At 40.1% G+C, this 25,538-nt stretch overlaps 1 protein-coding gene across 3 annotated transcripts in view; it reads right to left on the bottom strand.

The window, feature by feature from the left end:
* The window catches only part of cngk (cyclic nucleotide-gated potassium channel), a 31,370-nt gene extending 8,431 nt beyond the window's left edge, over positions 1-22,939 (bottom strand). The window contains exons 1-26 of one of the 3 annotated variants that reach the window (XR_001328531.2): positions 22,733-22,939; positions 22,451-22,637; positions 12,621-12,900; positions 12,249-12,348; positions 11,992-12,077; positions 11,540-11,624; positions 11,076-11,253; positions 9,889-10,053; positions 9,617-9,763; positions 9,295-9,357; positions 9,055-9,169; positions 8,771-8,907; positions 6,835-6,933; positions 4,966-5,101; positions 4,676-4,789; positions 4,387-4,559; positions 4,159-4,301; positions 3,950-4,059; positions 3,737-3,869; positions 3,526-3,642; positions 3,339-3,438; positions 2,918-3,064; positions 2,738-2,800; positions 2,517-2,638; positions 519-679; positions 325-433 (exon numbers count right to left, since the gene is read on the bottom strand). Coding sequence is in view for 2 of the 3 variants with exons in the window: in XM_014198125.2 (XP_014053600.2) it covers positions 325-433; positions 519-679; positions 2,517-2,638; positions 2,738-2,800; positions 2,918-3,064; positions 3,339-3,438; positions 3,526-3,642; positions 3,737-3,869; positions 3,950-4,059; positions 4,159-4,301; positions 4,387-4,559; positions 4,676-4,789; positions 4,966-5,101; positions 6,835-6,933; positions 8,771-8,907; positions 9,055-9,169; positions 9,295-9,357; positions 9,617-9,763; positions 9,889-10,053; positions 11,076-11,253; positions 11,540-11,624; positions 11,992-12,077; positions 12,249-12,348; positions 12,621-12,900; positions 22,451-22,612 (3,245 nt within the window). In the remaining variant the exon portion in view is untranslated. The remainder of the gene's footprint in view (positions 1-324; positions 434-518; positions 680-2,516; positions 2,639-2,737; positions 2,801-2,917; positions 3,065-3,338; positions 3,439-3,525; positions 3,643-3,736; positions 3,870-3,949; positions 4,060-4,158; positions 4,302-4,386; positions 4,560-4,675; positions 4,790-4,965; positions 5,102-6,834; positions 6,934-8,770; positions 8,908-9,054; positions 9,170-9,294; positions 9,358-9,616; positions 9,764-9,888; positions 10,054-11,075; positions 11,254-11,539; positions 11,625-11,991; positions 12,078-12,248; positions 12,349-12,620; positions 12,901-22,450; positions 22,638-22,732) is intronic. The other 2 variants (XM_014198125.2, XM_014198126.2) reach the window with 2 other exon arrangements.
* Between the last annotated feature and the right edge of the window lie 2,599 nt (positions 22,940-25,538).

The raw sequence follows: 25,538 nt of genomic DNA, 5'->3' as shown, positions 1-25,538 counted from the left end.
TTCATAGCAAAGGGTCTGAATACTTATGTACATTTCTAACAACCTGTTTTCGCCATGTCATTATGGGGTATTGTGTGTAGATTGATGAAGATTTTTTTTATTTATTTCATCAATTTTAGAATAAGGCTGTAACGTAACAAAATGTGGGAAAAAATCAGGGGGTCTGAATACTTTTCCGAATGCAGTGTAATTTGTCTCTTGGAGCAAAAAAACAAACTAGATGTAAATGTTTATGTAAATGCTCATTATATTGTGGTTTTTATTATGAAATGTGGATGGTTTGACAGTGACAAGTTTCACAAGCCTGAGCAGTTGTCTGCATACCTTGGTGTGGGAGGTATCAGTTTGGTTTTGCTCAGTTTCAGAAGTTTTTCCTCAACAGTTTCTTCCTCTGCTCCAGCATAGATTGGGAAGTTTCCAAAGTCCTCAATATCTACAATCCGTTGTATGTTTAGTTTTTCCTAGTAATTGAATAAGAGGCACATATTGTATGCAGACATGGTGAAGGGAAAACTTACAACACTTTGACTTCTTGGCATATCGACGACCTTGATATGTCAACGAGGCATCTTTCTTCTTTAGTGTGTCATCATCCTGTTCCTCAGACTTCATAATTTCTTCAACTCTTTGCAGTAAAGTGTGGTAATACTCTGGTGTTGATTGCAATTCTGTAATTTGGCTAGAAGGAAACAATATCAGAAATCATGATCTGCATTATATAATTCACTCAATCTCTGTTTCTCTACCAGTATATGACATTTAGAACGTTTGTGCATAAACATTTTAACAGGAAATCTCTTATGACATTTGACAATTCATATGACAATGAATATTATGGACTCTATTTAACACAATAGTAAATCTAAGCGTAGGCGGTAGTGCTATAGGTTCAGGGGTGTGTCTGAAATATTTGTGCTATTTTAACTATCACATTTATAGGCGCACTTGCTGGAGTTGATGCAAAAGCGCTGGGTTTTGATGAATAAACAAGCTGTGGGTGTGTCGAGGCTTGGCCTCTCACTGGTCAATCGGAACATGATCGATGGCAGAATATGTGGTTGCTTCAAGTTGCTTCAGAGTACGACCCTGCCTCACACAGGAAGCGGCGCAGGTCCTAATCCAGGCACTTGTCATCTCCCGTCTGGATTACTGCAACTCGCTGTTGGCTGGGCTCCCGGCCTGTGCCATTAAACCCCTACAACTCATCCAGAACGCCGCAGCCCGTCTGGTGTTCAACCTTCCCAAGTTCTCTCACGTCACCCCGCTCCTCCGCTCTCTCCACTGGCTTCCAGTTGAAGCTCGCATCCGCTACAAGACCATGGTGATTGCCTACGGAGCTGTGAAGGGAACGGCACCTCCATACCTTCAGGCTCTGATCAGGCCCTACACCCAAACAAGGGCACTGCGTTCATCCACCACTGGCCTGCTGGCCCCCCTACCTCTGAGGAAGCACAGTTCCCGCTCAGCCCAGTCAAAACTGTTCGCTGCTCTGGCACCCCAATGGTGGAACAAGCTCCCTCACGACGCCAGGACAGCGGAGTCAATCACCACCTTCCGGAGACACCTGAAACCCCACCTCTTTAAGGAATACCTAGGATAGGATAAAGTAATCCTTCTAACCCCCCCCTTAAAATATTTAGATGCACTATTGTAAAGTGGTTGTTCCACTGGATATCATAAGGTGAATGCACCATTTTGTAAGTCGCTCTGGATAAGAGCGTCTGCTAAATGACTTAAATGTAATGTAAATGTAATGTAATGTGTTTACGGTCTTTTATGTATTGCCTTGGAATCAACTCCAATTCCAATGTTAGTCCGTTATGGTTTGTTAAATGGCTTATGGACACGTAGCCTACATCATTGAGTGTTTTAAGCACGTCCAAAACGGGACCTGCATGGCTAAAATAATGTGGGTCTGCCTACAATGTATAGATAAAAAGCGAATATCAGCTCACTGTTTTACTCCTCTCAAACTTGATATATTAATAAAGTTTAGGTGATTAAGATTTATTTCCAAACGGTCTCAGGAGCCAAACCCTTATCGACAGTCTTAACTACTTCGCTTTTGCATTGGGCAGGACAAAAAAAAGCCTTCATTGAGAGCAGTGGAGGTTATGCTTGGTTTTTAACCAAATAAACGAAATGGGAAGAAACATGTATTTTTTATGTTTCTAAATACGAAGTATAAAGGCTACTCTTGTTCCAGGCGCAATATGGGCAGTGTGCGTTACGGCTGATAGGCTGTTTCCGCCTTCAAAATGCTTGCCATAACCACCTGCGTTACCGCTAAAACCAGCTTTTGGTTGGTCTTAAAATCCCTATCACCGCTGCCTGAAATTAGCACTTTGGATCATGTTTTTAAGGACATACCTTAAATATGTCTACCCTCCCAACTGAGCACAACTGAGCTGATATAAGACAGGTCAATTACCGAACCTGGCTTTAGGGCTTGGAAATGCCATTGCTCCAGTTTTTACATGACGAAACTAGAGCTCCAAGTGTTAAAATAGATGTACCTTTCAATGACCGGGTATCTCTCCAGAACAGATTTCATTTTGTCAAAATCGATCACTAATATCTCACAATGAGTCTTTGCACGGACGGTCATTGTAGCTTGTTTTCCAAACAAAAATCCAGCCTGAAATTAGATCCAACGAGTATTCAATGTAACATTCCAAATATGAATAAAAGTAGTCAATCAAAACCTTGCTTGAGGAAATGTCTTTGCAAATATTACCTCCCCGAAATACATTCCTTCACCGTAGAGTCCAACAATTTCAGACAAGTCATCACTTAGAATCTTGAAAATCAAATCAAAGGATTTACTTGTAAAAACAAAAACAAATGGTGGTGGGGGGGAGTAAATGTATAATGTGAATACACATTATTAACTCAAGCATAACTCTTTCATACAAACCTGGCAAGTCCCTTTTCGAATGCAAAATAGTTCTCTGGTAATAGTTTCACTGTACTGGATGATCTCCCCTCTGGGAAAGAAATACATGACTGAGGTTGATGCGACATCCCGAATGAACGCTTGTCCAGCTTGCTCGAAATAAGGAATCTGTTGAATAATTTCATTTAAACATAGGTTAATTATGCTGTATAAAATGCATGATGGTTGCAATGAAAGAATAAATAACTGATGGGCTCATAAATGACTGAAAAACATAATAGCGTCATCCCTGTTGTGATTGTAAATTATGTTAAAGCTGTATGAAAAATCGATTTCCTTTATAAACAGTCTGCAATGTGTTTTTCTTCCTAACTACAAAATATTTGATATGACTGTCTTTATCAGCATACAGGTACATACTGTACAAAACAAATATGGATACCTTTGACAAGAACCTCCCTCTCTCTTTCATCAGGACAATCTGTTGAAGTTCGATTGGCAAGTCATGCATTAAAAATTGGCCTCCTGGGTATGCTTGACCCCTGAAACATAAAAATAATAATACATATTTGGTCTAATGAAAGGAATGGCCTATGAGATATATTTGAAAAACTTAAAAACAAACTTACTGGTACTTTGACCAAAGAAGACTCATATACTCAGTGACCCTTGTTTGAAGAGATAAACTAAGGTCATGGCTTTCCATGAAGTTGGTCATAGCTGAGAGGAGATTCTGAAATGTAACCCTGGAGAAAAGATAGTCTTGCTTAGGAGTTATAAACCAATGCACATCAATACACACTCACGATTAAAAAACACACAAAAGTAAAAAATATTTACCTGGCAGCATTCTGACTGGCCAATGTGGCATAGACTTGACTGATGATATAGTTAAAGACAAACAAGCCAATGAAGCAAACAAACACAGCAGTAAGTCGCTCTTTCATAGTGCTGGGAACAATGTCACCATATCCTGAGAAAGAAATATTCAGTTATGAAACGTTTAAGGCACTGTACTGTTGTACTTACTGAGCAGGGTGGACTTAATCTTACCAATGGTTGTCATGCTTGTTGTGGTCCAATAAATGGAAATCATATAATGGTACAAGTTGCTATGGCTGGCTTTCAGTCCTGTGTTCCAGGCCCATGACTCTTCATCACACCTATGGAAAAATGTAATATTTGTCTAAACATCAATTGAAACAGAATTTATTAACACTTCCAACCCATTGTCTTTTTTTTCTAAAAGGTTGTAATATTACCTGAAGTCCTTGCAGCCTGTGAGATACATTACTCCAGAGCAGCAGTGCACCGAGAAAATCATGAGGAAAAGACATTTAGCCGTTCTTAGCTCAAACAGGTTCTTATCCATGTCATTTTCTTTTTTGTTGAAAAACAAACAAACCTGGAATGTAAGAACATTTGTGTTCAGGTTCAGCCACACAATGACCTACATGGTCATAAAAACTATGAGACATTAAACTTGTTACCTTCCGAATCCAAATAAGACGATTCCCTCGGATATAGCCTAAAACTCTCCAATGTGCTTCTCCACTTGTTGTAAAAGAGAACAAGTCCAAAGGGAAAACAGCCAGGACGTCATAATACAGATTCCAAGATTTTCGATAGTTGTCAAAAATACCCATTATGTCAGCTTGATAGCCTTTGTTAACAGAGAAAATAAACCACAATTAGCATGCGTGTTTCTATTCACTGAAATGGCATCAGTATCAAACCTATCAAATAATTTCTATAAAACAACGAAGACCAACACATTACCATCTTTTGTAAAAACTTCTGTGCGGAGGTTCACAAATATGTCGATAATGGCAAAAACATCAACCAATGAGCTGATTATAAGATAGAGCGCACCCCATCCTTCATTGTAAAAACCTGTAAAGCCATAAAAATAAAAAAAAACACAAATAAAATGTCAGTGATCGATTCATTTTAGATTAAGGACTCGCTAACCTTTAGTGGTGGATGCATTTCTTCCAACAAAAGAGTTTACAGTTGTTCTAGTGGTGGTCTGGAAAATCAGGTCATTGAACAATTCCAACACGACTCACCCTTTGTGTCTAGGTTGTTGGTGAAAAAAAGTACCCATGTTTCAATAAAAATTGAAATGGTGATACACCAAAACATAAAAACCTCCCACTTCTGAGCAAAAATGCCATCTGGTCGAATAGTTCTCATCCAAACAGACTGGGAACAAAAAAAATCTAGATATTAAGATCTCATAGAAGGATATACAGTTGAAGTAGGAAGTTTACAACACCTTAGCCAAATATATTTAAACTCTGTTTTTCACAATTCCTGACATTTAATCTTAGTAAAAATTCCCTGTCTTAGGTCAGTTAGGATTACAACTTTATTTTAAGAATGTGAAATGTCAGAATAACAGAGAGAATGATTCATTTCAGCTTTAATTTCTTTCATCAAATTCCCAGTGGGTCAGAAGTTTGCATACACTCAATTAGTATTTGGTAGCATTGCCATTAAATCGTTTAACTTGGGTCAAACGTTTTGGGTAGCCTTCCACAAGCTTCCCACAATAAATTGGGTGAATTTTGGCCCATTCCTCTTGACAGAGCTGCTGTAATGGAGTCAGGTTTTTAGGCCTCCTTGCTCGCACATGCTTTTTCAGTTCTGCCCACAAATTTTCTATAGGATTGATGTCAGGGCTTTGTGATGGCCACTCCAATACCTTGACTTTGTTGTCCTCAAGTCATTTTGACACAACTTTGGAAGTATGCTTGGGGTCATTGTCCATTTGGAAGACCCATTTGCAACCAAGCTTTAACTTCCTGACTGATGTCTTGAGATGTTGATTCAATATACCCACATAATTTTCCTTCCTCATGATGCCATCTATTTTGTGAAGTGCACCAGTCCCTCCTGCAGCAAAGCACCCCCACAACATGATGCTGCCACCCCAGTACTTCACGGTTGGGATGTGTTCTACGGCTTGAAAGCATCCCCCTTTATCTCCAAACACAACGATGGTCATTATGGCCAAACAGTTCTATTTTTGTTTCATCAGACCAGAGGACATTTCTCCAAAAAGAACAATCTTTGTCCCCATGTGCAGTTGCAAACCGTAGTCTGGCTTTTTTATGACGGTTTTGGAGCAGTGGCTTCTTCCTTGCTGAGCGGCCTTTCAGGTTATGTCGATATAGGACTCGTTTTACTGTAGATATAGATACTTTTGTACCTGTTTCCTCCAGCATCTTCACAAGGTCCTTTGCTGTTGTTCTGGGATTGATTGCACTTTTCGCACCAAAGTACGTTCATCTCTAGGAGACAGAACACGTCTCCTTCCTGAGCGGTATGAAGGCCGCATGGTCCCATGGTGTTTATACTTGCATACTATTTTTTGTACAGATGAACGTGGTACCTTCAGGCGTTTGGAAATTGCTCCCAAGGATGAACCAGACTTGTGGAGGTCTCCAATTTTTTTTTCTGAGGTCTTGGCTGATTTCTTTGGATTTTCCCATGATGTCAAGCAAAGAGTCACTGAGTTTGAAGGTAGGCCTTGAAATACATCCACAGGTACACCTCCAATTGACTCAAATTATGTCAATTAGTGTATCAGAAGCTTCTAAAGCCATGACATAATTTTCTGGAATATTCCAAGCTGTTTAAAGGCACAGTCAACTTAGTGTATGTAAACTTCTGACCCACTGGAATTGTGATACAGTGAATTATAAGTGAAATAATCTGTCTGTAAACAATTGTTGGGAAAATTACTTGTGTCAAAGTAGATGTCCTAACTGACTTGCCAAAACTATAGTTTGTTAACAAGAAATGTGTGGAGTGGTTGAAAAAACTAGTTTTATTGACTCCAACCTAAGTGTATGTAAACTTCCGACTTCAACTGTACAATTAAATAAATGTTCTCTTATTTCTGAGCAATTTGCTTCGTTCATCTAACCTACCCTTTTCACATCTGTAGATGTTTTAACTGATGAAGAGACATTGTGGGAGTGGTTTGCAAGATATTCCATAAACAATGTAAAAATCTTCTGATCCCTTGGCTGAAAAGGAAAATAATTAGTTGTTAATACAATAACATCACGCCAAGTCTATTTTCCTCAAAAAGACGTACAGTACCAGTCAAAGGTTTGCCACACCTACTCATTCCAGGGTTTTTCTTTATTTTTACAATTTTCTACATTGTAGAATAGTGAAGACATCAAAACTATGAAATAACACATATGGAATCATGTAGCAACCAAAGTGTTAAACAAATGTAAATATATTTTATATTTGAAATTCTTCAAAGTAGCCACCCTTTGCCTTGATGACAGCTTTGCACACTCTTGGCATTCTCTCAACCACCTTCACGAGGTAGTCACCTGGAATGCATTTCAATTAACAGGTGTGCCTTGTTAAAAGGTAATTTGTGGAATTTCCTTCTTAATGTGTTTGAGCCAATCAGTTGTGTTGTGCCAAGGTAGGGGTGGTAAACAGAAGATAGCCCTATTTGGTAAAAGACCAAGTCCATATTATGGCAAGAACAACTCAAATAAGCATAGAGGTGCTTTGCTGGTGACACTGTCCGTGATTTATTTAGAATTCAAAGCACACTTAACCAGCATGGCTGCCACAGCATTCTGCAGCGATACTCCATCCCATCTGGTTTGCGCTTAGTGGGACTATCATTTGTTTTTCAACAGGACAATGACCCAACACACCTCCAGGCTGTGTAAGGGCTATTTGATCAATAAGGAGAGTGATGGAGTGCGTCATCAGATGACCTGGCCTCCACAATCACCCGACCTCAACCCAATTAAGATGGTTTGGGATGAGTTGGACAGCAGAGTGAAGGAAAAGCAGCCAACAAGTGCTCAGCATATGTGGAAAGTCCTTCAAGACTGTTGGAAAAGCATTCCAGGTGAAGCTGGTTGAGAGAATGCCAAGAGCGTGCAAAGCTGTCATCAAGGCAAAGGATGGCTGCTTTGAAGAATATAAAATACAAAATGGATTTTGATTTGTTTAACATTTTTTTGGTTACTGTAAGAATATCTAAAAAATAAATACACAACGCAGAGGACAAGAGGGCAATAGAGTACTAATGGTCAATAGGGAATTATCAATGGAAATAGTTGGTTTTCAGTTCAACATCTGTTAGGAATGTTAGTCCTGAACCTATAGCTATGTGTGGCACGTGCTCATTGGTCCAACCTGAAATAGGATACTTGTTATTTTGCTATTGGCACAGTTTTATTGCAAGGAATTGTAATTGGTCAATCACAGGCTAGGGCTGGGCTATAAAACTACATTCTGTCCCTTTGTTCTGTGGAGAGAACCACTGGAGAGAACCACTGGAGAGAACCACTGGAGAGAACCACTGAGGACAATCACTGAGGACAGGGAAGGAACGACCATCTATCATCTACATCTCAGCATAACATCTATGGTTTATCCTCTTTGAATAACCCTATTTACCTCCCCCTGATTTGCTTTGGGGTCTGTGTTATTAAGCGGCGGCAGGTAGCCTAGTGGTTAGAGCGTTGGACTTGTAACTGCAAGGTTGCAAGATCAAAACCCTGAGCTGACAAGGCAAAAATCTGTCGTTCTGCCCCTGAACAAGGCAGTTAACCCACTACTCCTAGGCCATTATTGAAAATAAGAATTTGTTCTTAACTGACTTGCCTAGTAAAATGAAAGAATAACATCAACATTACTATATGATTCTATATGTGTTATTTCATGGTTTTGACATCTTCACTATTATTCTACAATGTAGAAAATAGTTAAAATAAAGAAAAAACCTTGAATAAGTAGGTGTGTCCAAACTTTTGACTGGTACTGTACATTGCTGAAGCATGAACACTGGATGAAATGGCTTGTGACAGAACTCATACTTACCAACAGATTTACACTTAAATCCTTCTGAAAAACCACATTCTGGGGGTTCGATGCCACTCCTAGAGCAAAGGCTTCCCTAATAGGATGCCTAACATTATGCAGCCGTTTCTGAGCTGTTCTTGCTATCTTCAAACCAGCTGTTGAAGATATTTTATTTTGCAATATGACAGTATTTATTTGTAATGTCACAGAAAATACAGATTTCAAAGAACAGATTTCAAGGGATGTACACTACATTAAACAATATGTTCTATCAAAATGTGATTTAAAAAAACGATACCTACCTTCTGGGTAATCCGCAAACAATGCAAGAAGATCACTGCGTTCCAACACACAAATTTCACACAATGTTGCTGCACAAATCGTAGTGTTTCTCGGAATTCTGTACATCAGATAAGCCTTGAAGGACAATAATCATATTTTACACATACATGATGCATAAGCCCATGGAATAGCTTACAAACACATATTGTTTTTATAAACATTTCAAAATATCAAAACAGACGTGATGCTCTTTGCCATACCTCTCCAATTAACGATCCAGGCAGCAAACGGGCAACTTTGTCACAATGATTATCTCCTAATACCTGTAAGGAGGGCATAATAATTTGTAAACGAAAGCAATTTTCGAATGAACTCATTTTGAAATATGGAGATCTAAATTTGGTTGGACACTCAATGTTTACAGCATAGGTCTATACATTTTCACTTTAGTTTGGTAAAGATTTGGATGATCGATTAAAGTTTTGTACTAACTAGTTTAATCATGTTTAATGAAAAACTATTATTCATTATGATGGCATCAAAGTGATGACTGCTGATATTCAAAGACTAAACTAAATGTACCTGTACCACTCCATGTTCAATGTAGTATGCATTTTGATTGATTTCTCCAGGCTTTGCCAAAATTTGTCCAGGACTGTATGTGTAGGTGTTGAATTTAAGTGACAAAGCTCTTTTGAAGCCATCTCCGGTATCATGAAACAGGGTTGTCTGAAAGAGAATACAAAACATTGAATACTCATTGTCTCAACAGTTCAAGCCTTTGACTTTATCTTAGTACTATAAGGATCATACATGGCTGAACAAACCAAGGTACACATTAAAACAAATCTTACCTTTTTCATCAGAGGTTTGTAACAAGCAGCAGATATTTCTGAATGTAGAGCAAAAGGAAGGTCATCCAGTAGGCCAGCGATTATACTGCCTTTGCGATGCGTCCACAGATAATAGTAATATTTATGCACCCATGTTTGAACTTCCTCTGGCAATCCCATTTGTTTCTGGAAAAAGACAAAGAAAAGCTGTTGTTTTTATCACGATTATTAATTTTTTATACAACGGGTAGGTCCAATCCTGAATGCAGATTGGTTCAAACTGCATTCTAGCCTGTGTCTATTCCACAAGTTACCATCGGTTAAATCTATGACGTTAAAATGCCTATCCACTGTCTCATCAGCCCAGCCAAGCAATTTATTAACTTGATCTCCACTATAAAAAGCATATAGACATTATCTCACATGTCTTTTAGACTAACATTTAGTGTTTCTCAGCCAGACGAAATCATTAATCTGCTGGCATAATTTTTTATGGATATATACAAAGAAATGTCAATTGAAAAAAGATAAAACAAAATGTATTGCAGCTAGTTTGCAGCCTTTCCAGCTTCAGTTTGAAGTGACTGTGTTAGCTGTGTTGTTGGCTAGCTCCTCTGTCCTGATGAGTGAACACATTTTCTATGCCAGGTGAAATCACGCCTCATTAGCTCATTATTATGGATGTATCCAAATAAATGTCTTTAGAAACCAGCTTAAACAAATGAAAATGAATCCACTTTGCTGTTATTCTGGCTGCACTTTTTGGCGTGACTGTAAGTTAGCTGTAGTTGGCTAGCCAGCAAGTAAGGGATAAGAACGGTGCCAGCCAGTATGGCAATGGAACACTTAGAACGACTGCCAAAGATACATAACAAAAAGACTGAACACCTGGGTCGCGTCTCTAGCAACCGAACCAATAGAACGAACGACCAGCAGGCTTGGGTAGCAACCCTAGATTTGTGTCGGGACTATATCTTGTGGAAGGATAAAATAGTAATCAAAATAACATTTATTTTTAATGAAAATATGTCAATCATTATTTGAATATGTTGGTAACCCGTTGTATAAAAGTGATAATGCCCTGGAAACCGGTGTTTGGAGGACATATTGACAGGGTTTGCCCTAACAACACACGTGCCAATATATCCTCCAAAAACCGTCTTCTCGGGCATTATCACTAAATTATGTCAATGGGTGTTGAGATATACCATATGAAGACAAATGGACTCCATTCGATGGCAGAACCTTCCTCTCCGGGCATCCAGATTGCTAATGATGGAGCTCATTCCTGTCGCGATGACTCCAATGAAGGCAAATAAACCAACCACCATCACCAGTGAGGCAACCATAACCTCCGGGATCTTCATAGCATATATGTCTCCATAGCTAAGAAAATCTCAATATTATTATACTTTCAGTTCTTTATGAAAAATTACCAGTATTCTAAAGCATTCTATACAAAACACCTGTGCCCATCAAAAGCAAACTAATGCAAATACAGAGGAACACAAATGTATGGAGAACGTCACAAAGCATCCATGTAGTTATAGGTAGCCCAGATGGTTATTTTATGATGTTTAAGAGCCTTTGTTTAACATCGCTCACTGTATCCAAGTGGTACTGGTAAAACATTTTTTATACATTTAAACCCACTAAAAAACTACTTACTTACCCCACAGAACATAGAGTTATTGCAGACCAGTATAGTGACGTGGCATAAAACTCCAAATCTGTTACTCCAGTCAAATTGGTTGAAACTTCAAGAAAAAATATTGAATTCAATACATAACAGTGACTCATTCATACATGCACCTACAATGATACATTTATTAACATTTTAGTGATGTTAATATGTTTATCAATACCAATGATAGGATTACATTGTTGATTAACACTTATGAAACAAATCTCATCTCTGTTTCCAGTCATTAGAGAATGTTTTGCTCTACATCAGGGCTCTATGCTGACTCTTGTTTTTCCTCCTAGATGAAAATTACAGGTCGCACAGCACAATATTTAGGCGCATATGTGAGTAAAATGGTTGCACTGTAGAGCCCTGCTCTACATACATATAGTAGCTAGCTAACTACCTCATTTTGCAAAGAAGAAAACTCTAAAACGTACACTCTGGCAACAGCTGTAACCAGTTCTCCTCTTTTGGACACTCCCTTGGATGGCCACCATGAGCAGCTATACAAGCCTGATTGTACCTAGTATTAAAAAAAAAGAAGATAATAAGGAATTCAACTTTAAAATGTAAGTATTTTATCTTTCATCTTGAGACTGAAGGAAAAACCATGTCATAGTCTTACTTGTAAAGGGGCCTTTGAATGGTGGGTGGTTTGAAGGGCCATGTAATTTTGACAAAAATACCAACTCACCAGGCACACGCAGAGACTTGAACACAGAGGACAACAATAGAAAAGGAATTCAGGACTGCAACATGTATCTTGTTGGTGTCAGGTTCTTTTCCAAAGGACGCTTAATTGAAACAATATGAGACAGTATATACAGGTTAAGATTGGATTAATTGGCAGTTTTGGAAGAATTTTTACAATATAAATTAAGCTAACCGTTTTTTTGCCACAGTAAATCGAATTCTATAATTTTATCTTGTTGTCATTATGTTAATCATTAACATGTACGATTATTATTATTTTAAAGTTAGGGCTTTAGGTGGTTTACAAATACAGTAGTGATTAATGTCATCACTATTGTACAATAAAACAATAAAATGAAATCAAGAAACTTACATATTATGTCAAACAGCCGTAAGACTCTTAGACATCGATTGATATGCATAAAATGCAATTCAGGCGAGGCATATCTCAGAGTCTCAAAGGGAAGAACAGCCAACAGGTCCATGATAAACCATGTTCGGAGATATTTTCTCTGCACTGGTTTAGAATCAATTATGACTACACCATTACTTTCATATCCAATGTAAAAGCGTGAAATGATGTTCAACACGAAGATCACATCCAGGCAGTATCTTATCCCAACAACGACAGGGATAGCGGAGTTGAAGAACAGCTAAAACAAAGCAAAAAGGTTAGCTGGAGGGGGACCTGTATCAGTGATTTTGACCAGATAGACAGATCATCTGCAGAGATATAGCTCCCCATGTATTCGCCTAAGATTGTACTTTTCTATACCACATATCATATGGCTGTGTACAAAACCAAAATAATCTTATTTTAGCACATATAAAAATCCACCAATGGATGTTTTAACAAGGTGGTGCTTCTCAGTACGGCTGGGGGGAGGCTCGTAGGGGGGAAGTGCCTTCCTTTGGACTCAGAGATTATTGAACACTTATAAATGCCATTTCCTGCAATCTAGTGCAAAAAACAGCCTTATATGATATATCAAGTTTAAAAAAATGATATACAGTGCATATATATATTTTTTTACAATCAATATTACCTTACATATATGCTTAGTTGCAGTCAAAACGGCTCATAAAAGTATTTCAGTGGAATGAATACTTGGTAGAACTGTAATACAGAAACCAGCTACTCATCTATATGTACACATAGTGCTGTATTGGTGTGTATTCTCAGAAAAAAATGTTATTTTACAGGAAATATAATATCATTCCTATAATATACTCCAATATTCTATATGTGCAACTTATTATGGTATTTGGTTTGCTATAACATTTGATTTAAAGGGATTTGGGCATGCTTTTCTAGGTATCCTACCATAAGCCCTAACACACCTATTGATTCTCTAGTAGCGATGCTAATGCTGGATGTGAGGTAAGTAAATAAAGAAAACTAAAACTTATTTTTTGTCATTGTCTCTCAGGATCAATGGATGTGTCACGTCCTGACCATAATAAGATGTTATTTTCTATGGTAGAGTAGGTCAGGGTGTGACAGGGGGTGTTTTTCTATGTTTTGTATTTCTATGTTCATGTTCTAGTTTTGTATTTCTATGTTAATTTGTTTGGGATGATCTCCAATTAGAGGCAGCTGGTCCTCGTTGTCTCTAATTGGAGATCATACTTAAGTAGGGGATTTTTTCCACCTGGGTTTGTGGGAGATTAATTTTGAGTAGTGTATGTTTCACCTCTGCGTCACGGTTTGTTATTTTTGTTCTTTAGTTTATTTGTATGTATTGCAAAGTTTCACAGTTCAATAAAATTATGTGGAACGAGAATCACGATGCACTTTGGTCCGCTTCTCCTTACGACAACCATGACAGGATGGATCACTTTTGTCGATAAAATGAAGTATATTAAAATACTGGGTGTACCGGCCCTTTAAATAGCAGTCGTTTTTACCACATAAATATGACAAATTATATTTACTTAACATTTCTAAAAACTAAATGATACTATATTGAAATGATGGTAAATCAGCTTTTTAGTACTAGTGTGGGTTGTCCTTTGAAAAGAAAAGCTGCAGATTATTATTTAAGGGAAAAATATATATATTTTGGTTTGACAGAATATGCAAATTTACTGTAATTGTGCTAAAATATCAGTATTTCTTTAATATTATATACATGCCTAATGATGTTTTGATAACAATTAAATTGATATTTTGCTGGAGAAATTTAACCACTCTCAAATTCATAGACAGCGCTATGGATGCAAGGACTAACGATCCATGATATCAAAATTCTAGTTTTAACCATGATGAGGCTACACAGGGTACTTTGTTTACAAATAGAGAAAAAAACTAACTAGAGCCTATTTTGGGTTCTGATGGGTTACGACAGTTAAACTAAGATAATGAGGCATAAGTTATATTCGTCAAGAATCAATGGGTACATATCATTCATTTATAAGTCCAAAAATAGATGTAGCAACTGCAGATTGCCCCTTTAAATCTGACTTTGTAGTGTTGTAGCAGAGTACTTGCCCTGATCACTAGCTACCGTTATTCTAGCTAGCTACACACATTAAAAGCAAGGTAACATTGAGCAACACAGTGGACGGGTCATAAACGGTCAAACACGGAAATAGTTCCAATAATTTTGTCCTTTGTGGATTTTAGAATGTGTTTCGTGTAGGCTTACCCTGACGTGACGTTTTGACAACTGTGTAAATTTCTCTCGGACAAGGTGACTTATATATATATATATATAGCACAAAAAGCTTATTTCTCTCAAATTTTGTGCACACATTTGTTTACATCCCTGTAAGTGAGCATTTCTCCTTTGCCAAGAATATCAAGAATCTGATTAAACAGCATGATCATTACACAGGTGCACCTTGTTCTGGGGACAATAGAAGGCCACTCTAAAATGTGCAGTTTTGTCACACAACACTATTCCACAGATATCTCAAGTTTTGAGGGATCGTGCAATTGGCATGCCGACTGCAGGAATGTCCACCAGAGATGTTGCCAGAGAACTGAGTGTTCATTTCTCTACCATAAGCCGCTTCCAACGCCATTTTAGAGAATTTGACATGATACATCCAACTGGCCTCACAACCGCAGACCACGTGTAACCACTCCAGCCCAGGACCTACACATGCGGCTTCTTCACCTGCGGGATCGTCTGAGACCAGACACCCGGACAGCTGATTACACTGAGGAGTATTTCTGTCTGTCATATGGCCTTTTTGTGGGGAAAAACTCATTGGCTGGGCCTGGCTCCCAAGTGGGTGGGCCTATGCCCTCCAAGGACCACCCATTGATCCGCCCCTTATATGAACTGTAAACTCTGTAAAATCGTTGAAATTGTTGCATTTATATTTTTGTTCAGTATATATTAGCATAAAAGTAAACACCATGGAAGACTACAAATCCTGCACGTCACCTCTAGCTGACACCTTTACTGTCAGCTAGCTAGCTACCTTGATCCAAAACGAAATATATATTGAACACTTTAATGTAGTCCCATATTTTATTTAGGCATTTGGTCTTGTCTTGTACAGAATACTATATGTATAATGTGCCATGAATACAAAGTACGTTTTTTGCAAAGAAGCTATATAGCTAGCTAGCTAGCTACCTACCTACATGATATTAGCGACACCCTTATTTTACCAGATCCTCTTCTCCTTTAGCCGGTGGAGGTCTTTATTTAATCCCTTATCATTTCTGGCAACTATATGAACCAGGTGAAATCTATTTCAATTCATGGTGTCAGAACACACCACTGTATTAAAGCAATTCAGAACTAACTTGTTGACATGTTCTGTTGCAGATTCAATGCCAGATTAACTCATTGCAGAATGTATCCATAATCATGAATGAATTAAGCATATTTATTTGACAAGAATGCACCTAGTCACCCATCAATCAAGTCAAACACCTGCACTCCAACAATTACATTGTTTTAAATAAATCAAAATGGTAAACAATGCATTCATGCCTTTTATACATAACATATAAACATCTAAATTTAAGTATTCATTAAACTATTTATTAATCAATGCCACAAACCTGTGACATTGATGAGCACCATATGAACTGTTATTACTATCCAATAGCGCACAGATTCTTCTGCTTTTCCATTTTAGGAATTAGACCAGCACAAATAACACAACATGTAAAACATCATATTGTGTTTTTGGTGGGCGAGTTACAAATGGAAAAACTGGATGCGTGAGGTAGGTTTTATATAAAATACTAGGTCAACTCCAGCAGAATGAGAAACACATTTAACAGACTCAAAACAAGGAAGCCATGCCTAAAAGCAGCTATATCAACACCCTTCTGGTCAATTTAACAGGTCCATGTTGCTGCTGTCAATTGTGAGCAGCACATTTACCACTGCATTCAGTCTGAACCCCAGAATAAGCAGGACATCGTTACACAGGTGAGAAAAAGGTAGCAAAAACAGTACACCACAACACTTAGAATTGTTTGTGAGTCTAGATGTTATCAAATCAGGAGAAGAACAAGTGAAGGAAGCAGCATAGGCAAAATGGGTGAAGATAGGGTAGGTTTATAGAGGTTTATAGTGTCTGAAGTTGAGGGACCTTAGGGCATAAGAGGCATAGTGTGGAATAAGAGGCAGCTAGAGAGACAGTTGATTATGGAATAAAAATAAAATAGGGTGCTGGTGCGCTTCTGCACCCCTTTTAGGTCGATGTCACAAATATCCGGCCCATGTCCAGTCATACACGGGGTCCAGGAGTGTCCCTCGACGTCATTCCGTCTGTTGCAGCATTCAAATCGTGGTCATCGTGTGTCTGTGAATCACAACATTAACGACAATGAGTGATCACAGCATTTCCACAAATTGAGCCATAGACAATACAACTTAAGCATTGAGGACAGCATTTTGTTGACAACATGGTGGTTTACAATGTCTACTGTGTGTGAACGATGAAAGAACGTTACCCCAGATGTAGGTCAATTTGAGTGTGTGTGGTCACTTAGGCCTTCACATCAACCAGTACTGTGACCATTGGAGACTTACTCTCAAAGTGCTGCTTGAATGTCTTCTGGTCTGCATCTATAAAAGGTCAAGTACAAAATGGAGGCCAGTACAATAGCCTGCACATGGAGAGGAACCTAAAGGTACATACAGTACCATCCAATACTACTCACCTGACACAGGGCAGGTGTGGACCAGTGCTGCCATGGCTGCAGTCTTCTGGTTTGCAGCTGCTCCCTTAGCAGTCGCCGCCATGGCATCAGTCAACAAGTTCAACTTCAACTTGAGAGTGGAGCATGCGTTATATATCAAACATTCACAAGAATTATCAAGAATGCCTAGCCCTAGCTTCACCATATAAGTTAGCTAGCTAGTTAACTAGCAAGCTAGAATGTTGGTTTATAAAAGCAAAAGAAAGCTAAACTTGTTTTTATGAATTTCTCATGCATTTAAATGGCTGGACAAATAGACAGTTTATGTATCCATCTAGCCAGGCTAATGTTGCTAACTTGCTAACCATGAGCTAGCTAGCTAGATAACAGGCATTTTCAATTTAAAAATTGCCCAAGACAGTTAACAGAATTGTCAATTTAAACAACTTTAGCCAATTTACTAATTACAAAATGTAGCTAACATTAGATAGTTAATCCAGATATTCTTACCTTTGCCTCGATTCGGCAGTCTTATCCAGATCATCAAGGCACTGGTCAGTGACGTGAAGCTTGAGACAGGCATTTGTAGTTCTGTATGATAGCCACATTAGCAGCTAATTAGCGTTTAATTTTGGGGTGGGTAAATACAGGCGAATATATTGATAATAAAAGTCACCTTGTCCGAGAGAGATTTACACGGTTATCAAAACTTCACGCCTGGGTAAGCTTACACAAAACAGAGCCCTTATTCGAAGTGTTTCTAAAATCCACTATGGATAAAATGAATGGTCGAAAAATGATTGGAACCATTTTTGTGTTTGACCACTAGGTTTGACCACTAGACTTAAATGAAGGATACGTATGTAACCACGGTTATGTGGCCTATTGGATCACTCCAATATGGTATCCTTCCGTGCGGCAGGATACATTCCAAGTGCTGAGGCTGCGGCGGACCCCCTTAAATAGCTGCCACCGCGCTACTTCCACCTCGTGTCCTTTTACGAGGCGCCGTAGATCACAGACAAACAACCAGCACAGCCATCCCCACCTCATTGGCAGGGGCAACATTGACTAGATAGTACCTAGAAAAGGTGCTAGACGATGTCCAACTAGCCGAGGCTCAAATGTCACTGAGAGGAACTCCTCGGAGCAGGGCCCACAATGTAGCTACTCCTCTAGTAGAATGCGCCCCTACAGAAGAGGTCAGAGGCCATTGGCCAGCCGATATGCTGTAGTAATAGTTTCCACAATCCAATGTGACAGTCTCTGTATCGATAGAAAACGAATAGCCGATCAGACTGCTGTATTGCCTGTGTCTGTGTAATGGGGCCCTGACCGGGCACAGCACACTTGGGGAAAAACACCCACAGCAGAAAGGCATATGCGGACAAATGTAAGGGCCGGTTGACATGTATATCAGACACAGGACCTTCGGCAAGAATGAGGGGCCCGAGCGGGCCATTGCTGGACAGAGACGTCGATTTCCCTTTATAAATTTGGAGAGCAATGGGTAGCCACCCATGGCTCCCTCTTGGCCGTCGTCATGGCATGCCAAGATAGCAGCTAGATACACTCTCAATGTGGATGCCACTCGGCCCACATTGAGCAGTAACTGTGAAAACCGTCAGAACGTTTGCACATATGACTCTCACAACCAGGTACAGAATATGCCCCACCACATTTGATATGACGCATTCGTAGAAGGAGCCATGGCGCTCCGCAATGTGTTCACCATATTGTCCTGAAGACTGGTCCACTAACACCTCAGAGGCCAAGCCCGAAGATGGAGGCGGTGCGGGTCCGGGTGCCACAGTGTACCCCGAGCCAGAAAGAGCAGGTCAGGCCTCAGGGGCAGCTGCTATGGGGTCCCTGAAAGGAGGCACAAAAGACCACTTTGGTGGGCTCGGCCAGAATGGAGCTATCAAGAGCAATTCAATTCAAGGGGCTTTATTGTCATGGGAAACATGTTAACATTGCCAAAGCAAGTGAAGTAGATAATATACAAAAGTGAAATAAACAATAAAAATGAACAGTAAACATTACACTCACAGAAGTTCCAAAAGAATAAAAACATTTCGAATGTCATATTATGTATGTATACAGTGTTGTAACAATGTGCAAATGGTTAAAGTACAAAAGGGAAAATAAATAAACATAAATATGGGTTGTATTTACAATGGTGTTTGTTTTTCAGTGTTTGCCCTTTTCTTGTGGCAATAGGTCACAAATCTTGCTGCTGTGACGGCACTGGTGGCCCATCATAATGACCCTGTCTAGCGTAGCTGTGATCAGGGGAAATGGTGGGAACGCGTAAAGCTTCGTTGCCGGCCAATCGTGAGTGAGCACCACCTGAGGGTGTCCGAGAGCATGTCCACTGCATTGTTCAGGACCCCGGGGATATCTGCTGCTCGCAGTAATGCCAAGCAGTTCTGGGCCCATGGCAAGAGCTCCCGAGCCATTGGACCAGGAAATGCTGTCCTACCAGGTTGGGCTGGAACTGTTGGAGAGCTAGGCGAACCACCCTGAGCTCCAACACATTGAATTGTTGATCACTCCATGGTGTGCTCCAGTGAACGCCATTCCTCTGAACATGGCACCCCAATCCATCAAAGAGCGTCAGGGCACAGCAGCTCTCTGCAGAGAACTCTGATCAGGAAGGAGCGGGATAGCGAAACATGCACTCATCACCAACAGTTGACTGTGTCTGTGTTGTTTTGGATGCCGGCCATCACTCAAGTGGCCTGATGGAGAATGCCTAGTGCAACCAACAGTGAAGCCACCATCAGTAGACAGAGTGCCAACAGTTACTCGAACACTGACCTGGCTCGTCCAAGTTAGAAACGGTTGAGGTAGGATAGAATTTTGTTGTTTTCATGAAAGTCGAGTCTAAGGACATCTCGAGGTAGATCACCTTCTGTGAGGGGGTCAGGTGACTCTTCTCGTTTACAGTGAGGCCCAGAACTCTAATGTGGTTCAAGAGGGTCCTCGTGTCCGTTGTGGCCTGTTCCCTGGATGGGGCAGGCTATCCAATGGTCCAGGTAAGGCAGTTACTCATCCAGTAGAATGTGCCACCAAAGGCAAAAGGGTAAAGGCCGGCGGGCCAGCTGAAATGCTGCAGTAACAGTGTCCATAATGCAATGTGAGAGCCCGGACGGATAGGCCCTGGCCCAGAACTCTCTCACCATAGTAAAAGAAAACTGATAAAGCTTTCGTATTGGCTCTGTCTGTGAAAAGTAAGTGTCCATTGCCCTAGCCGTGCACAACAAACTGAGTGAAGCCCCTAGTTCACCCGCAACAGAAAGAGGGGCATATGTGGACAATTGTAATGGCCGATTAACGTGTCTGTCAGACACAACCCTTGGCCAGAATGAGGGGTTAGGATGTAGGTTGAAACACTTTTCATCTGAACTCATTCGGAAACATTCAGTCAACCAGGGCTTCAACACCAAAAGACCCTGAGACACTAAAGGCACCAGAATTATAGCCGTGGCCGGCATCAGAATTAGAGTTTGTAGCCTTCCATTACTGTGTTCAGTACCCATGGGGACTCCACTTGCCGCTCTCAGTTTGGCCTTTTAGCAGCTTCTCACAGGCCCATGCCAGCGACAAGCACCTCAGGATGACTGCCGACTGTCACCCTTCTTGGAAACAGTCCGCTGCCTGTGGGCAGGGACACCTTGCATTTCACAAGGTCGAAACGCCATACTAGAAATGTACATTTCTCTCTGAGTGAAGAAAAGTGTAGTGTATACCCTGTAGTGTAACAGAAACATATGACAACCCCAGCTACACACTGCATATGACCAGTAGTGTCATCTAGCTGTTATGTGAGTTTCTAAGGGAAACTAGGATAGTTACGGTCTGTACTGTAAAGTAGTGTAAGAGAACTATAGCTCAATCAATCAAATGTATTTATAAAGCCCTTTTTACATCAGCCGATGTCACGAAGTGCTGTACAGAAACTCAGCCTAAAACCCCAAACAGCAAGCAATGCAGATATAGAAGCATGGTGGATAGAAAACAACTCCCTAGAAAGGCAGGAACCTAAGAAGAAACCTGGAGAGGAACCAGGCTCTGAGGGGTGGCAAGTCCTCTCATAGATGACCAGCAGGGTCAGATAATAATAGCTAACCCAGATATACACTGATACCCTCAGTGTAATAGATATGAGCTGTGAGTTTCCAAGGGAAACTAACTAGGATAGTTACTGTATGTACTGTAAAGTAGTGTAACAGAAAAACTATTGCGCACCAACCCAGCTACGCACTGTGGGAAAAACAGAAGTGTAATAGAGCTGGAATGTGAGTTTTCAATGGAAACTACTATAGTTACGTCTGTAGTGTAAAGTAGTGCAACAGAAAAAAACATAGTAAACCCAGCTACACACTGTGCAATGCCGCAGTGTATATATCTGAAAAGTACATTTCCAAGGAAAACCAGGAGAGTTACTGTCTGTACTGTAAAGTAGTGCAACAGAACTATAGTACACACAGCTACACACAACCCCTTACTGTAATACAGCTGAGATGTGAGTTTCCAAGGGAACAGTGAACAGACAAGTCACACAGACAACCCCTTAGCGCCGCAATACTGGTCGACAAAACAGAGTATCGCCAAGGTTTGTACACTGTCACAAGTAATAAAAACAGGGACAAAACCCAAACGAGATAGCTGACATGAGCCAAACCGAGTGGGGGGGACAGCAGAGCACCCTGATGGAGAGGCTTGCTAGCTGCTCCAAGCTATTGAATAGCTGCTCCAAGCTATTGAATAGCTGCTCCAAGCTATTGAATAGCTGCTCCAAGCTATTGAATACCTGCGGGTATACTTTTTACACTCTTAACATAAAGCTCTTACTAAGCAAATACTCTCTGGCATAAGCCGATAAAATTAAGAGGTGGAAGTATTTAAGGGGGTCAGCCGCAGTCTCAGCACTACCCCGTACACTGGACTGATCTGAAATCCTTACTCACTCTAAATGTGTCCTTTCGCGCGGAAGGATACCATATTGGAGTGATCCAATATAACAGTAGTGCTGCACACTGACAACAACATAGCTACACAAATATTTTACAACGTTAGCCTACCTCAAATAAAGACACTGTCACAGCCACCAACGATGTTAGGGCGATGAATAAATTCCATATTCGTACAATGTTCTGTTTCGGAGAAATGATGTTGACCTCATTTTTTTTCAAAACGGTTGTCGGGCATTCATCCTTGATATTGTAAATTTCCTCGAAACCCATTGTCAAGGGACGGTTGATATGGTATCTGTAAAAATCCGACAGAAAACCAGGATGTATCCATCTGTTTTACTAACGTTAACTAGTTAGCTAATGTAATCTATCTTCATCATAAAAACGTACCAGATGTTGAACTCAAGACATTTTCGTTTGTATCTATCTATAACTACCTTTTCTTCAATGTTTCACTGAAAAAAAAATAGGGTAAAATGTAGCTAACGTTAGCGAGCTAGCTATGAGATGTGAGGGAAACCGTCATGTTTCCGAAAAAATCCGTTGGTGACGCTCTCCTCGCTATTCCAAACACTCGTTTGAGCGCGCGAGTAAGGCTTTTTGAAATCCGCAGGTGTACTGTGCAGGATGGCTGCGACAGGAGCTTTTCAAATGCAAAAATTCATACACCAACTTGAATTACTGCATGTGAAGCTTTAAACATTGTCAATGAATCATCTGAGACCAAAACCAAATGAAAATAAATTATAAAATCAAAATGCATTGCCATGCCTGTAACATTTCGGAGGAACAGGATTTTTTTTATTAAAATACTTTATTGTAGAAGCTAACATCACAAATACGTGTTTCTATTTAAAAAGTTCAGAATAAATCCTAGTTACAAATGTATTGGGTTTTTCCTCATTTTGCAGTCTGATGGAGATGACATCTAAACATGAAATAAAATAACCAAATGCACACAATGACATTTGTGTACGTTGTAATGTAAATTATCCAGGCATAGATCACATCACATTTGAACCACATTGATTCCATTTCTAAAGATTTGATATCTCTCAATAAGACAAGTAAAACAATGATAAAACTTGTTTGATGAAACAGGCAAGGACAACTATTTATTTTGTTATTGTTCCATCAAAGCAAGTAATATTCTCATCTCTATAAAATATTTTGGATTCTAATTACTAATTAATTCCCACAAGGAGCAAGACATACCACCAGACAACAACTTAAAAACCACAAAGCATTGAGGTCAACTAAGGTATTTCCCTATACTTGGCCAGAGTGTACCATAACGAGCAGGGGTTGATTTGAAATTCTGTAGCACATTGTGCCCAAAGATGGCAGAACTCCGTTCCAATGCTTTTCCAGTTGTAAATGACCCGATTACAAGTAGGAATTATAGGAGGCTGCCCACCTTAGGCAGAATTGCCTGGGTTTGAATAGCCTACTCTCCTCACACACATCCCCTCTCCAGTGACACACACACAACTCTAAAGCTGTGCCTGGCTCAGTGTTATATCTATAAACTCCCTTGATTTTCAATGACTGTTGGGGGTGTCGATCGACAGCAACTGTGGAATCCATATGGGTGACAGAAGTTTCAACGCCTGCAGTAATAACACAAGATGAAACCCTAAAATGAGTGTCAATGGCAGCAAACACTGTTGGGGGGGCGACGACACCGGAGTACCTAAAGAGGATAGATAATTTGAGGACTTGACAAAGATAATATTGTTTTCATGTTCTATTCATATCCAAAAGGTAACATAAAAAAAAGAAATAGGAAGGTATGAAGACCGTCGTCACGCTAGTCTTAGCAACCACAATGTGCAGAACATCTACACATTTAATCACGAAAAAAAAGGTTATAAGAGCAGTCGTGGCCAAAAGTTGAAAGACACTTTCATTTTCACAAAGTCTGCTGCCTCAGTTTGTTTGATGGAAATTTGTATATACTCCAGAATGTTATGAAGAGTGATCAGATGAATTGCAATTAATTGCAAAGTCCCTCTTTGCCTTGCAAATGAACTGAATCGCTACAAAAACATTTCCACTGCATTTCAGGACCAGCTGACATCATGTCAGTGATTCTCTTGTTAACACAGGTGTGAGTGTTGACGAGGACAAGGCTGGAGATCACTCTGTCATGCTGATTGAGTTCGAATAACAGACTGGAAGCTTCAAAAGGAGGGTGGTGCTTGGAATCATTGTTCTTCTTCTGTCAATCATGGTTACCTGCAAGGAAACACGTGCCGTTATCATTGCTTTGAACAAAAAGGGCTTCACAGGCAAGGATATTGCTGCCAGTAAGATTGCACCTAAATCAACCATTTATTGGATCATCAAGAACTTCAAGGAGAGCGGTTCAATTGTTGTGAAGAAGGCTTAAGGGCGCCCAAGAAAGTCCAGCAAGCGCCAGGGCCGTCTCCTAAAGTTGCTTCAGCTGCGGGATCGGGGCACTACCAGTACAGAGCTTGCTCAGGAATGGCAGCAGGCAGGTGTGAGTGCATCTGCACGCACAGTGAGGCGAAGACTTTTGGAGGATGGCCTGGTCTCAAGAAGGGCAGCAAAGAAGCCACTTCTCTCCAGGAAAAACATCAGGGACAGACTGATATTCTGCAAAAGGTACAGGGATTGGACTGCTGAGGACTGGGGTAAAGTCATTTTCTCTGATGAATCCCCTTTCCGATTGTTTGGGGCATCCGGAAAAAAGCTTGTCCAGAGAAGACAAGGTGAGCGCTACCATCAGTCCTGTGTCATGCCAACAGTAAAGCATCCTGAGACCATTAAGGTGTGGGGTTGCTTCTCAGCCAAGGGAGTGTGCTCACTCACAATTTTGCCTAAGAACACAGCCATGAATAAAGAATGGTACCAACACATCCTCCGACAGCAACTTCTCCCAAACATCCAGGAACAGTTTGGTGACGAACAACGCCTTTTCCAGCATGATGGAGCACCTTGCCATAAGGCAAAAGTGATAACTAAGTGGCTCGGGGAACAAAACATTGATATTTTGGGTCCATGGCCAAGAAACTCCCCAAACCTTAATCCCATTGAGAACTTGTGGTCAATCCTCAAGAGGTAGGTGGACAAACAAAAATCCACAAATTCTGACAAACTCCAAGCATTGATTATGCAAGAATGGGCTGCCATCAGTCAGGATGTGGCCCAGAAGTTAATTGACAGCATGCCA

Source organism: Salmo salar, chromosome ssa04 (genome assembly GCF_905237065.1).
Source record: "Salmo salar chromosome ssa04, Ssal_v3.1, whole genome shotgun sequence".
Taxonomy (NCBI): Eukaryota; Metazoa; Chordata; class Actinopteri; order Salmoniformes; family Salmonidae; genus Salmo; species Salmo salar.
This window is presented reverse-complemented; position numbering and strand designations above follow the sequence as displayed.